This window comes from Rhinichthys klamathensis, unplaced genomic scaffold, assembly GCF_029890125.1.
Source record: "Rhinichthys klamathensis goyatoka isolate OS25496 unplaced genomic scaffold, OSU_Roscu_1.1 h1tg000005l_1, whole genome shotgun sequence".
Lineage (NCBI taxonomy): Eukaryota > Metazoa > Chordata > Actinopteri > Cypriniformes > Leuciscidae > Rhinichthys > Rhinichthys klamathensis.
The window spans coordinates 6386194-6402139 of NW_026606558.1; the positions used below are offsets into that span (position 1 = coordinate 6386194).

At 39.4% G+C, this 15946-nt stretch overlaps 1 protein-coding gene across 1 annotated transcript in view; it reads left to right on the forward strand.

Annotated features, from left to right (window-relative positions):
- map3k10 (mitogen-activated protein kinase kinase kinase 10) overlaps nt 1–15504 on the forward strand; it is a 39542-nt gene extending 24038 nt beyond the window's left edge. Inside the window, exons 2-11 of the mRNA XM_056256328.1 lie at nt 211–391; nt 1394–1542; nt 4990–5165; nt 7455–7701; nt 8736–8858; nt 10652–10787; nt 11478–11587; nt 11740–11966; nt 12759–13293; nt 14730–15504. Coding sequence (XP_056112303.1) covers nt 211–391; nt 1394–1542; nt 4990–5165; nt 7455–7701; nt 8736–8858; nt 10652–10787; nt 11478–11587; nt 11740–11966; nt 12759–13293; nt 14730–15127 — 2282 coding nt within the window. The 3' untranslated portion in view covers nt 15128–15504. The remainder of the gene's footprint in view (nt 1–210; nt 392–1393; nt 1543–4989; nt 5166–7454; nt 7702–8735; nt 8859–10651; nt 10788–11477; nt 11588–11739; nt 11967–12758; nt 13294–14729) is intronic.
- Nucleotides 15505–15946: the final 442 nt, after the last annotated feature.

The following is a 15946-nucleotide window of genomic DNA, read 5'->3' on the forward strand; positions in this document are numbered from 1 at the left end:
AATTGCAAATCAAGGGTGTTGTTTTCCATCCTTGTGTAAAGCTTCTGCTTTCCGAATGATCTGGTTTGACCTCTGATGAGCGTTACTGAGACTCCTTACTGGATATTACATGCAAAAGTTGATATTGTTTCCACTATTCAATAATCAGACATCTCAACGGTGAGCAAAAACTGGATCTTCGGCTTCATATGTCTCTGCTCTTCATTTCAGTTCTGATTCTGGAGCCCGTGGAGAGAGACGACCTGTGTGGAAAGACTCTGAAGATCACAGACTTCGGGCTTGCTCGGGAATGGCATCGCACCACAAAGATGAGCGCGGCGGGCACGTATGCCTGGATGGCTCCAGAGGTCATCAAGCTGTCACTGTTCTCAAAAAGCAGCGATGTATGGAGGTGAGCTGGCGTCCTCCTGTGGACTGTGTTTTACAGCCTAAATCAGGGGTCTCAAACTCGACTTAACTGGGGGCCGCTGGAGGTAGAGTCTGGGTCAGGCTGGGCCGCATCAATTAATATTACACAAAAAAAATTGTATTCAAGTATTCCAAAAAAGGAGCACAACTGATCCAATCTTCTCAATATTTATTATTAACGTTTCTTCTGAACTGTTCCTCTGAATTTGAACATTACTTTCCGTACATGATTGGTTCTTCATGAGCTGTCCTTCTGACAGTTGAAGTTCATTTTACAAACTTTCTTTGTCTTTTCCTTATACACAACATCTTTGTGATACTTATATTTGCTCATGTCCTTTTTATTTTCAATATGATATTGAATGTTTTTTTGGAAGGCACATTTCCTTTTATTATACTTAGAAAAACAATTATTGCTTTTGAAATACATATATTTGCAGTCATGTCTGCCCGTCTTATTGGATTCTTTCTACACATGTATAGTGTCTCAGGCAAATTACTGACTTTGCACAAATCAAAGCAAACCTTCTTATCAACCTGTTGGACACATATTACAAGCTCAAAATGATTATTCTCACATTGTTTTAGAGCAGGGGTCTCCAACAGATCGCTCGTGAGCTACCAGTAGCTCGTGGCCTGATTGGTGGTAGCTCGCCAAGGGGCCGTTCACATATTTTGCGCGCTCAAGTTCGTTATTTCAAATGTAGGCGCTCTCATAATTGAAGCGACGCGCTCATTTTTTCCAGGCGCAGTATGTTTGTACTTCGCGGTTGTCTATGACAACTATTGACAACAAACCCACCGTAAGCTGTCACGAGACTATCTATGGTAGCCCATAAGGGATAAAAAAAACGCGGCACACGCAACGACGGGCCGCACTAACATTAAACTTTAATGTCAAGTAGGGGGCCACAAAATAGCTCGAGTTTGAGACCACTGGCCTAACTAGAGGTTCTGTGGCTGATTATGGTCTTTTTCGTGTTAGTTTTGGAGTGCTACTCTGGGAGCTGCTGACTGGTGAGGTGCCGTACCGTGAAATTGACGCTTTGGCTGTGGCGTATGGAGTTGCCATGAACAAGCTGACCCTTCCCATCCCCTCCACCTGCCCCGAGGCCTTTGCACAGCTGCTGGGAGGTAAGAACAGTTTTGGTTGAACACCATGAAAAATGTACCTGTGAACATCAGGAGTTCTCAACTCTGGCCCTCGAGGTCCACTTTCCTGAAGAGTTTTGCTCCAACCCTAATTAAACACACCTGAACAAGCTCATCAAGCTCTTTAGGATTACTTATGCCTGCTACAGACTGTACGATTTCGTCAATCCTATAAGATCATTACAAATCACACTTTATGGCATGGATAAACTTGGGTACGACATGTATGTAGACTGGACGATGATGACACCTATTGAATCTAGGGCTACGACGCTAGTTATTATAGAAGAATAAACCGTCATCAGCATGAGCTAGTGGTGAACAAAGAGCAAGAAGAATCACACTTTGGCAATTGTGGTTTTTATGTGCGCTGAAATAAAGAGGAGGAAGTGAAAGAGGAGACTATGGACGAATCATGGCGAGGGAAAAGAGGACAACTCGGCACATCAATCTTGCAAATGGAGCTTGAGGAAAGTAGTTTTAAGTTTTCAAGTCTCGCCATTTGTATTGGCTAGTCAGTAGACGAGATCGTAGCAGCAAACACACTGTGAGATGATCATGATAAATCTCTGACACTGATCGCAGGCAATCTTTGGTCACAAGATCGTGACTACAGCCGTATTTGAAGCTCTCTCACTGTACGATGTAGGACCAGCGTTTAGGAGCCATGACCTCCGAAATCACCACGATTGGCTATCTTTCGTCTGGGACAGTCCAAAATCACACAATGTGTACCGGGCATAAAAACAAAGCCACATGAAGGCAAGCCGGCAAGGTTAGCCAAAAAAAGGAGACGAGGACATTGTTTTGAATGGATGTCAATGGAGGAGAGGCCTCACTACGCTGAATAAACCGCTTTTGTGGGAAAACGGCTTCTTATTTAATGAATCGACAGCTAATTGGCTAATCTTTAACATGTTTGCTCTAAAAAAATCATTTTGGATTGATCTATTTTTAGAGTTTACACCGAAAAAAAAAAAGAAGCTGTTTCATAAGATAAGTCACGGACAATTGCGCGACAGGTATGATTCAGTTTACGGCACTTCTCATTCATTTCTATGGTCTCCGCAAACAGTGATTGACTGTCGCACAACTCAATGACGTCAAGGCTGTAATGTGATTGGTTATCAAGTCACACGTGATCCAAGTTAGCCGTTACGCCGTCTCCAATAGTAGCAGAGGTGTAAAGTCCAGGTTCAGAAAGTAAAAGTCCTTCTCAGGATTTTGTTCCAATCACCTGGATTTGCTCATTAGCAGTTTTTCAGCCAGGAGTTAGAACTAATTTGTAAAATCAGCTGGCTGATTTTTTTTTTTTTTTTTTTTCAGGCAAGTCATTAAGAACAAGTTCTTATTTACAATGGCGGCCTGACAAGTGGAATAACCACTTAGGGAAAGGAAATGGGGCTAAAATAAATACAGTACATTAGAAATAAATACAGGTTAACAATTACATTAAATACAATTTAAAAAACAACACAAAATGATTATGTAGAAAAGCAACTGCATGTGTCCATGAACAAGGATGATATAATCATTTTAAAAGATTAAAATTGAAATTAGTGTATCTAGTTTGAGAATATTTTGCAGAGCATTCCAGTCGCGAGCGGCAGCAGATTGAAAAGAAGCAAGACCAAATGCAGAGTTAGTTTTGGGAATACATAATTGAAGACGAAGTGAACACCGGGTGTCCCATTACAGTTCATGGGAGGAATAAACATATGGCAGGACTTTTACTTTCTGACCCCTGGACTTTACCTCTGGTAGAGCCACAGACCCTCGTATCTCCCAATAATACGACCATCTCTGCTAAAAAGTTAAAGGTCCCGTTCTTCGCGATTCCATTTTTCAAACTTTAATTAGTGTGTAATGTTGCTGTTAGAGCATAAATACTACCTGTAAAATTATAAAGCTCAAAGTTCAATGCCTAGCGAGATATTTTATTTAACAGAAGTCCCCTTTCAAAGCCTACAGCGAACGGCCAGTTTGGACTACATCCCTCTACTTCCTTTTTAAATGACATAACTAGAACAGTTTTTTGACTAATCTCCGCCCACAGGAATACACAAAAAAGGGGGCGTGGTCTTGTTGCGCTCCCACAGAGAAGAAGCACTTCAGCTGCATGCATCTCCAATTTATGGTAAGAGGCGTGACCTTTCCGGGCAACGTGCGATAAGCTGCTGTCGAATCACAACACAGGAACCGCTGGCACAATCAGAACTCGTTACGTATTTCTGAAGGAGGGACTTCATAGAACAAGGAAGTCATCGGGCCGTTTTTTGGACAGTGAAAACAGCGGTATACAGATAAGTAAATTGTGTGAAAAATACTGTGTTTTTTACACGCGAAACATGAACACATGTTATATTGCACACTGTAAACACAATCAAAGTAGGGCTGTCAGTTAAACGCGTTATTAACGGCGTTAACGCAAACCCATTTTAACGGCGTAAAAATTTTTAGCACGCGATTAACTTTTTGGCCTAGCAAACTTTGTAGTTTTTTTCACATGCTTTTGCAACAGGAGCATGCGCGGCGCTGCGCTATGAAACCCATTCATTTCAATGGCTTGCGCCGCGCGAGGACGTTTTGTTGCTTCGTCGACCAAAGCGCAAGCGGATCTAGCAAGACCAGAAACAAAACAATAGGCACGCCCGCACACACTTGTTTGGGCTTGCGAGCCGGCCAAATAGTAGGTTAACGTTACGTTTTGAGTGGATGACGAGTGCGAGACGCCGAAATGGATGCCAATAAGATTCTGAATTGAAAGTTTACTTTTAAAAAGTTGCCAAATGGTTCCATTGACGAGACCAAAGTGATCTGTGTGTTTTGTCGTTGTGAACTGAGCTATCATCATCGCAGCACGTCCAGTCTGAAATACCACTTGATGATGGCCAAGCACACACACACACACACACACACAGCTGATGCGAATTCTCCGCCCCCTCGTCAATATCAGGACCTCGTCAGGATTTCTTTCACCCTTTTATTGATGGACAGTGTTACATTGTGTGAGGGATTATTTGCTCCAAGTGAGAATGTTAGTGTGAAATTGAACACAGTATTTTGTATATTTGTCAATGTTGTTTTCAATAAAAAACATTTGCACAAAGCAAGCCGATCCACTTTTCCATGTTGATAAGAGCATTAAAATGAGAAAAAATAATGGGACAAAAAGAAATCAAGAGACATTTAGAATAGATAAAAATGTGCGATTAATCGCGAGTTAACTATGACATTAATGCGATTAATCGTGATTAAATATTTTTATCGTTTGACAGCACTAAATCAAAGCTTCAAAAAAACATGAAGAACGGGACTTTTAAGGCATGTGTGTTTGATCAAGGTTGGAGCTAAACTCTGCAGAAAAGTTGAGTTGAGAATCCTTTTTATTTACATCACATCCTCACTTTTCTCTCTCTCTCTCTGTAGAGTGTTGGTGTCCTAACCCACATGGGCGTCCTTGTTTTGGGAGTATCCTGAAGAGACTGCTGGACATTGAGCAATCAGCCATGTTCCAGATGCCCCTGGAGTCTTTCCATTCCCTGCAGGAAGACTGGAGGCTGGAGATCCAGCAGATGTTTGATGAACTACGAGCAAAGGAGAAGGTATGGACCATTTGTTTCACGTTTGGTACATCTCGGGGATTTAGTAGCCTACCAGTAACTTGTGATGGACTCCTGAAATATTTTTAGTGCAATAGTTTAAAGGGATACTCCACTTTTTTGGGAAATAGGCTCATTTTACAACTCCCCCAGAGTTAAACTGTTGAGTTTTACCGTTTTTAAATCCATTCAGCCGATCTCCGGTTCTGGCGGTACCACTTTTAGCATAGCTTAGCATACATCATTGAAGTGGACAAGACATTAGCATTTCTCAACAAAAAAAAATGACCAAAGAGTTTCGATATTTTTCCTATTTAAAACTTGACTCTTCTGTAGTTACATTGTGCACTAAGGCCGACGGAAAATGTAAAGTTGCGATTTTCTAGGCTGATATAGCCACAAATATATAAAGATACGTCCTTCAGATGAGACGTTAAACCGAGGTCCTGACTCTCTGTGGTCATTAAAAATCCCAGGATGTCTTTCGAAAGAGTAGGGGTGTAACCCCGGCATCCTGGCCAAATTTGCCCAGTGGCCTCTGTCCATCGTGGCCTCCTAATCATCCCCATATATATATATATATATACACTGATTGGCTACATCACTCTGTCTCCTCTCCACCAGTAAGCTGGTGTGTGGTGAGCGTTCTGGCGCAATATGGCTGCCGTCGCATCATCCAAGTAGATGCTGCACATTGGTGGTGGTTGAGGAGATTCCCCCCTTCCATGTGAAGCGCTTTGAGTGCCTAAAAAAGCGCTATATAAATGTAATGAATTATTATTATTATTATATGGCTAGGAACTATACTCTCATTCCTGCGTAATAATCAAGAAACTTTACTGCCGTGCCATGAGTGCAGCAGGCGTAATGATATGACGCAGTGCCTGAAAATAGTTCCGTTGTGTTGACGGAAGGTGGCCTATTTTCAGGCGCTGCGTCATATCATTACGCCTGCTGCTCTCATGGTACGGCAGTGAAGTTTCTTGATTATTACGCAGGAATGAGAGTATAGTTCCTAGCCATATCAGCCTAGAAAATCTCAACTTTACATTTTGTAACTACAGGAAAATTAATTAATTAATTCCTATTTTGTAATTAATAGGAAAAATATCGAAACTCTTTGGTAAATTTTTTTTGAGAAATGCTAATGGTCTTGTCCACTTCAATGATGTATGCTAAGCTATGCTAAAAGTGGTACCGCCAGAACCGGAGATCGGCTGAATGGATTCAAAAACGGTAAAACTCAACAGTTTAACTCTGGGGGAGTTGTAAAATGAGCCTATTTCCAAAACAAGTGGAGTATCCCTTTAATGCATGTTTCAGTTTATATTTACACTGTTGACACAAGAAATACTATCATACCACATAATTAACCCATTTAACTATATAATTAATATTATTTATTTAATAATATTAATTAACATACTAAATGTCACATCAAAGTACTGTCAAGTTTGTTTTTCACTTTCAAATAAAATATCTACAATAATACAGTACAATCTTTGCTTTATTTTTTTTACTGTCAGTTACCAAACAATACCATTATATTTATATTACAATTTATATTAATATACTATTTGTTAAAACCAGGTCACATAAAAGTTGCATCAAGTTTTTAAATGATTATTTTTAAAATGAATAAAAAAATAAATTCAAAATAATTAAAATAGTTATTTTAAAAAGTATAGTGCCGTTCAAAAGTTTAAGGTCAATACATTTTTTTTAAATGTAAAAAAAAGAAAAAGAAGTCTCTTATGTTCATCAAGGCATTTATTTGATTGAAAATACATATAAAAAAAGTAATATTGTGGCATAATATTACAATTTAAAATAACTGTTTAACTTGTAATTACAATTGCAAAAGTATTGGTGTTCAAGAAATATTTCCTATTATTATCAATGTTGAAATTATATATATATATATATAGAAGTATTAATTTGTAAATATTTTTTTAAAGAGCTCACCAAGGCTGCATGTATTTATTTTTTTTAATCAAAAATACAGTAATACTGTGGGGGGGGAAAAATCTTATGGACCCAAACTTTTGAAAGGTAGTGTACGTTTACAGGTTGATATTTGATACATTTAGGATCTAATAAAGATACAGTAGATATTTTGTGTGATTAAGAGACCTATGGATGTTTACACACAAGTATTCTGAACCAATATACAAATTAGCCTAATGCGTGGAAAAATCGCATCATCTACGCCTTAAAGAAATGACACGATATGATAAGCAATGACTTGTAGGCGTAGTGGATTAGTGGTGTAAATAACTGCCTGTTCATTAGGAGTTGCGATCCTGGGAGGAAGCTCTGGCACGGGCCGCTGAGGAGCAGAGGGAGCAAGAGGAGCATCTGAGGAGGCGCGAGCAGGAGTTAGCCGAGCGGGAGATCGACATTGTAGAGAGAGAGCTCAACATCATCATCCATCAGATGTATCAAGAGAAACCACATGTTAAAAAACGCAAAGGCCACTTCAAAAAGAGCAGACTGCTTAAACTTGGCAGGGACAGCAACTGCATCAGTCTGCCATCTGGTGGGTGGAATGGGAATCTAACTATATATATACATTTATTTATTTATTAGTTATTTTTAATCAAATCATATGTTATTTTTCAGTAAAATGTGGTATATTTTTACCATACAATGCAAATCAAATCCAAATCAAATTTAAAAGGAAGCCATAAAATAATGTACAGATTGTAAATTGTAATGCCTGGAAAAAAGTCCAAATCAATATGTCCTTAAAGGTGCAGTGAGCGATTTCTGAGAGACACTGTTGATATTTGAAATCAACCCAAACAAACACACCCCTCCCTTCATTGCTCCACCCCCAAAATGCACGAACACGCAATGCAAGAGTGGACGTCTTTTTCTTTATCGTAGCTGAAGCAAAGGAAAAAGTAAGAAGAAAAAATGAACATACAATACACAAGAGTGTATTCAAGCAAGAGTTTGTTGTTAGTCGCCAGCAACTCCAGACAAACATAATTGACACTCAAAACTGTAGATAACTTTACAACAACAGCATATCTTGGTTCTGTGAAACATAACTCTAACTATAGCAGCATCCACACCAACTGATGACAGTGTTCAGATTATTATATGAAAACACCAAAAACTCACCACAGTTTTAAAAAAAAAAGTGCACAAGCCCCAATAATCCAAATAGGTGAAAAGTTGCAAAAAACTCCTGCACACTTTATAAAGGTAAAAAAAGACAGCAAATGAGCGAAAAATCGCATTTTATCTTGCATTTGCATTTTTATTGTCTTTTTTCATCTTTTTGCCTATTATAAGCACAAGCAGTTATGTTGCCTGCCGCTTGAAATGCTTAAGCTCTTAAAAGCCATGTGGATGATTCTGTTCATTGGCTGTCAATGTTTTTCTCATTCATCAGCTGGAAAAAAATCACTCTGAAAGTGTTTCCATCGATATTGTCATTATCATTGTAGCTGTGGTGTTCACTTTCCTATCCTCATGGAATTAGAGCGATTATTAGAACTTTATAATAACCGTTATAGTCATTGTCCTTGGTGTGAACGTCAGTTAAGCCTGTGTCTGTTTTAGGTTTCGAGCATAAGATCACGGTGCAGGCGTCACTCAGCGTGGACAAGAGGAAAGGTCAGGGGAGCGAAAGCACGACTCCTCCAGCCAGCCCAGGGGTCATCCCTCGCCTCAGAGCGATACGCCGTGAGTCACGAACAGAGCAATACACAGCAGTCGTTTGCTTTTATATAGTGGAATAAACAAGAACCAGAGTGCATTGCTGGTCAGCTTAGTACATATTGACGGATGCCTGAACAATCAATACCTAGACACTTAAGAGCTTATCGTATCTGTGAAGTGCATTGAGACTGTCTTAGCTTCCATACTTCATGTAGACTTTTGTAGCAATAATATGTAGTTTACGGAGCCCCCCTAGTCCCACTTTGTAAAAAAAAAATTTATTATAACTATCTCGTGGCCTCAAGATAGTAACTCGTGGCCTCAAGATAGTAACTCGTGGCCTCTATCTTGAGGCCACGAGTTACTATCTTGAGGCCACGAGATAGTATCTTGAGGCCACGAGTTACTTATCTTTCCTATCCTCATGGAATTAGAGCGATGTTTAGAACTTTATAATAACCGTTATAGTCATTGTCCTCGTGGTAACTCGTGGCCTCGTGGATAGTATCTCTATCTTGAGGCCACGAGATAGTGGGCCCTATCTTGCACTCGGCGCAAATGACTTTGTACACTGACGCATGTATCATTCCTATTTTGCACCCGCGCAAAGCGGTCTTTTCCCTCCACAGAAACACGTCGGTTAACTAAGAAATACACTTGCGTTCCCCGGGGCGGTTCAGCGCAAAGAGGAGGCGTGTTCCGGCGCAAACTTTCCCTCATGCTATTTTGCAGTTCTATAAAACAATTGCGCCACTGACCAGAAAAAACCTAGTCTAAAGTCAGTGGCGCGTTGCGCGTTGTTCATTATGCTATTTTAAGGGCGCATGCTTGGCCATAATCAATGTAGCGGGTGCACAACGCGCATACACGTTGATTCTCTCATCTAAGCAGCAGTTTTCATTTTTGCAAATCATACATTATTTGGATGGATGGATGGATGGATGGATGGACGGACGGACGGACGGACGGATGATAAAAGCATACATGTAGCTTACACATATACCCAAATTATCATACGCCTGTTTAACAGAAGTTAATTTGGGTGGGTTTCTCCATCCCCAATGTCACTTCTCTGTGTTTTACGGCCCTGACGAGAACGTTGCTCTCCTCGGCTGTGAACCGCTCCTGTCGCGCGCCTGTCAAATCCGCCGTTATAATAGGAATCCGCTTTAAAACAAGTGCGCCTGCTCTTAAAGGGAATGTGAGACGACGCTCTGATTGGTTTATTTCAAGTTACGCCCAAACCACACCTATGAATAATGAAGCTACTTCAGACCAACCCCTTTTAGATTTGCGCCTGGCGCAAGAGGCATTTATCCCGCCGGGAAAATAGCAACAGCGCCGGGATCCGCCCACAAAGTTACTTGCGCTTTACGCTTTGACACTTGCGTTTCAGATCGTTAAAATAGGGCCCTTCATCTTGAGGCCACGAGATACTATCTTGAGGCCACGAGTTACTTATCTTGAGGCCACGAGTTACTTATCTTGAGGCCACGAGTTACTATCTTGAGGCCACGAGTTACTTATCTTTCCTATCCTCATGGAATTAGAGCGATGTTTAGAACTTTATAATAACCGTTGTAGTCATTGTCTTTGTGGTAACTCGTGGCCTCGTGGATAGTATCTCTATCTTGAGGCCACGAGATAGTATCTTGAGGCCACGAGTTACTATCTTGAGGCCACGAGATAGTTATGAAAAATTTTTTTGACAAAGTGGGACTAGGGGGGCTCCGTAGTAGTTTGCTAAAACAAACATAATATTGAATATTTTCTGAAATGTGTTCAATTTGCTGCCATCACTTGTATGCGTGGTCTAGTGACACCCAGTGATGGGAGGAAGACGTGGGGCCGGACGGCAGTGTGTAAGAAAGAGGACCTCGGGACCAAGAAGAAGGGCCGAACATGGGGACCGAGCTCCACACATCAGCGTGAGAGAGTCGGGGGGGAGGACAGGTACACCTAAAGAATATGAAATATTTTCCCGTCAGCGTTTTTGAAAATCATCGTCACCAAGGTTTCATGGCGCCTTGAATATTTTGTTGTATGAATATCTGAACATACAAAATATCAAAAGAAAGAACAAACCCTCTGCTTTAAAAAAAAAAATGTTTTATTCTAGCTTCACGCATTCTTTTTTTATCAACACTTGAATGTGGGTAAATTTCATAAAAAAGCAACATTTTGAGCAAAAGGCTGAGAAAAACACGTTTGTGTCAAAGACTACGTCCAGATCTGATTCAGAATAATGACTAAAACATAGATGGAGTAGATCGACTCCTGACATTTCATTCAGTAACATCAGGCAGTTTTGATTTAAATGCCCTTTAATGTTGATGATCACCTTATTTTACATATGCATCTGCTTACATATATGCTATCGTTTGTTTCTGCTCCTTTTTCTCCTGTGTTTTGAGCAGGAGATTTTGTACTCTTTCAGAAGATGTGTAATAGGGCCCCCTGCCGTATAACAAGGAAAACACAGAAAGCAGGAAAACTCTGTCAATGACGGGGAAACACTTAACATTGTCAAAGTCATTACCATGCTAAAACTCTTCCAAGAATTGTCATGATAGGAGTTACCATAAACTCCATGAATACCATTTTACAGCATAAGTTGCTTAATAGTATTTTTTTTTTTTTTAGGTTAAAATCACTTGGGGAGGGCAAGGTGTGGTCCTCCAGTGCCCCAAATCTGGGGAAGTCCCCAAAACATGCTCCTATAACAGGTGGATTCTCAAGTCTAAATGAAATGGGTGAGTCGGAATCACGCTCTTCTTATAGACACTCAGATTTGACGACCATTGTGACCCAACACTACAACAAACAAATGAATAACTGACATGAAGTGATTACGGTAGTAGTTTTATGGCCTGTTTCGCCTTCATCACCCGTATCTTGTGTGTAGAGGAGCACAGTGAGTTGGATGACAGTTCTCCAGGACGTCTGGCTCCTGAGCTGGGCAGTAACGGAGCGATGGAGGAGGTGGGCTCAGGATCGGGAATAGGCTCACAGGACTCAACGCTGCGACGCTCCAGTCAGAGGAAGAAGAGTGAGCTTCTGCTGCTGGGCTGTGCCTCCATACTGGCTGCTGTGGGACTCGGTGCCGACGTCTGCCAGCTGGGACGACAACAGGTACACACTGTTACAGAGTGAGAATGCGGGAAAGAAAGAAAGTTAATTAGGTTAATTACGAGGACTGATTATCGCTGGACATAGCTGTTTTTTTTTTTTTTTTGTTAATTTTTTTATTTATATGTCATAAACAAGATTGCAAATATTGATTAATACTAAATAATATAATATTAATTAATCATTATTATACATTTAATTGTACTATGTATGAATATTATTGATTGTAATTTAATATGTAAATAGATGTTATTATTAATTTTAATTTCCAAAAAATAATTATATATTTATATATTTGTGTATATTATATAAACTATAAACTTTATTTATATATGTATGCATTTATATATATATATATATATATATATATATATATATATATAAAATACATGTGTGTGTGTACAGGTATATGCATAAATATATATATACACACACATATATATATATATATATATACACACACACATATATTATATAAACTAACTTTTATGTTATATGCCATTATTTTGACAGTACTAATACACACACACATTTCATTGCAAAATTAAGTTTTTTTTTTGCATAAAGTGCAACAAATACTTCTATAATGTTACAATACAAATATATATATTACAAATATTATTTAATATTGTTTTTTTTCTTTACTGTTATGACAATGCAATTTTTTATATTGCATAGATACTGATTGACATACAGTATATTGATGTATATGCAATTAATTAATCCCTTGGCATAATCAATTTATTTTTACCTTATGTTGAGCTCATGTGACATTATTCATCGATTGGTGTACAGATGAGTCAAGATGAGCAGGACCCGCGAGAGGAGCAGAAGAAGAAGAAGGAGGGCCTGTTCCAGCGCACGGGTCGATTCAGACGCAGCACTTCTCCTCCCAGCCGCACCCTGTCCCTCTCCCTGTCCCACAACCGGCATCCCGACTCCACCCTGCCCAGCACGGACCCGTCTCCCTCCGTGACCCTCCTCTCCCTGTCCTCCCTCTCCGACTGCAACTCCACCAAGTCCCTGTTACCGTCTGATCCTGAAGACTTCACCCCGACCCCCAGTAGTGCTCATCCGGGGGTGTCTCCTGCGCCCTCTTTAAACCCTCTGCTGGACCTGAAGGCAGAGAGCTTCAAACGAGAGCCCAACCAGTCCCTCACACCCACACACGTCTCTGTAGCGATGGCGTTACACCGCGGGCACCGGCGCACACCCTCGGACGGGGCCATTCGCCCTCGAGCACAGACGGTCGTGGGACATCGACGCACCCCTTCTGACGGGAGCATGCCCTTCCCCCCCACGACAGCCCCGACCATCGCCTCATTTAAAGGTACAGTCACTTCAATGGAGACATTTTACATAAGATTTTAAATGCTATTCATTATTGTGTGAATCTTTTGAATCACATCGCCAAATTACGTTTTATAATGTATAACTATATAACTAAATAATACTTCCATGATGTGTAAGTACTTTAAAACATTTAAAATATTTACAGTAATGAGATTTTTTTGTTGTTGCAGTGGTTCTTAAGTAAATGTTTAGCCAATATTTTAAAACCACTAAGATTTGTTTGAACTTTTTTTGTAATTTCCATTAATCTTAAGTGTTTTTCATTAATATCAATACGATTCGCATACATATGCCTAAAATATTTACAATAATGTGTTTGTTTCATATTAACAGTATTTTATACACAATTTTGCAATGGTAATAAAATAGATTTCATAAACCTAAGATTGAACTCAACGTTTTATAATGTATAACTATATAACTAAATAATACTTCAATGATGTGTAAGTACTTCATAACATTTCAAATATTTACAGAAATTCATTTTTTTTGTTGCAGTGGTTCTTTAGTAAATGTCACTACAATATCAAGACAATATTTTAAAACCACTAAGATTTGTTTGAACTTTTTTTTAATTCCCATTAATCTTAAGTGTTTTTCATTAATATCAGTACGATTCGCATACATAATATATGCTTAAAATATTCAAAATAATGTGTTATTTGTTTCATATTAACAGTGATTATATAAAATTTTGCAATGATCATAAAATAGATTTCATAAACCTAAGATTGAACTCAACAATATATATATATATATATATATATATATATTAATATTTATATATTTAAACTGTATTTGTTTGCATAAAGAAGATCTTTTAAAATAATTTGGAAAACTAAGAACTAAAATAACTTGTTTTAATGTTTTTGTTATCAATAGTGATTCTTCTGAATGTAATACATGTATTATTGCTGTATATTGCATATAATATTAAATACAGTGTGTGTTTATATGTTATATATTACAGTAATGAGAATGAGATTTTTTTTTTGTGATGGTTATATAATAATTAGCATAAAGACAATATTCAGACACCACCCAAATTTGTTTTAACTTTTTTTTGTAAGTCCCATTATTCTCGACAGTGACTCTAATTACTGTAATACATTTTTCCTTTCCATTTATTGCTGTATTACAGTATATGTAATATATATATATATATATATAATTATTTAAATCATGTCTATTGTTTGTATCACAGTAATGACACTGAGATTTATTTATTTATTTCATTTTTTTTGCTTTATGGTAATGTAAACTTGAGGGGGAAATAGTTATCAACAATGCAGAAATGTTAATAGTCCAAAAAATAAGCATCATTAAATAAAATTCTGGGATAAAAATGAAATAAGATATTTTTTTAAATATCTTGAATGTCATTTACTGAGTCGCTCATATGTTCTCCTTCAGGTTCCCGTGAAACTCTTGACATTCCACGCCTGCCCGACCCGTCTACGGTCTACCCCTCGGTCCATCGGCGCAAACCCCCTCCTCCGATCCCCGTGCCAGAGCCGGAAAGCCATACGGGAACGCTGGAGCGTCCCAAAACCCTGGAGTTCGCTCCCCGCCCTCGACCCACCCCAGCTCGGGCACGTCCGGAGCCGTGGAAACTCTCGTCCCGGTCACAGACGCTCAGCTCATCTCCAGGTAGCAGCTGTGACAGTCCGCTGGGCTCGGGTGACAGTGGAGTGAGTGCCGCCCGTCAAAGCCTTCTGGACATGGACATGGAGGGCCAGAGCCAGGACAGCACCGTCCCCCTGTGCGGAAAACGCCCGCAAGCCACTCTATGCGCTCAAAATTTCTCATAGAAGCCCCACCACCTGTGCCGACGCCCCCTAAACCAGCACTCGTAAGAGGTTTCCCCACAGTTTGCCCTGTGATCCCACAAGACCACAGTCTCTGGCAGCTCTAATGGAAAAGCTGTGGTAGACATATGCCTTCTGGATAGGTTGAGCGGTTGATAGGTTTTCAGTGACTCGTTGTGTCCGAGTTTAACGGCCTCATAACAGCCGAGGTTGGTTAAGTGACGGCCTCTAGTGAGAAGCTTTATCACATGTGGAGCAGGAGAGGGCAGTCGGACTACTGTAGGCCTGTGACCTTCCTCGTCTCGTTCATATCTCTGGCCTCTTCCTCATCATGGTCTCTGTGGACACAACCTGCTTTTCGGCCTGAAAATGACAAGTTCCCTCCAGTGTGTTTAGTGTAAAGTTCAGTGATGCTTTCTGTAATTATAATCAGGAGAATCGTGTATGCAATTAACTGCAATGACACAGGGAGCTCTTTTGCGAGATGTATTCATTGTAATATACTGATATAAAAATAGGTGTACTATAAGAGTTTTATATTTTTTCTCTTTTTTTTTTTTGTTGTTGTTGAAAAAACAAACTCTGACTCGACCTAATCACACGAGCGAGCAGTCCAAATGTGAAATTGAACATGAGCAGACACTTTCTCTCCATGTGTACTTGGCACTTTTCATGAATAGGGTAGAATTTTTTTCCGTTTTTTAAGCATTACAGGCATAAAACCCATGTTTTGTTGAACCAATCATGAAAAGCAGGTCGTTTTAAAAAACATCAAATGTTTGTATTACACTTCATTAAAATGGCCTCAGAAGCCTTGAACTT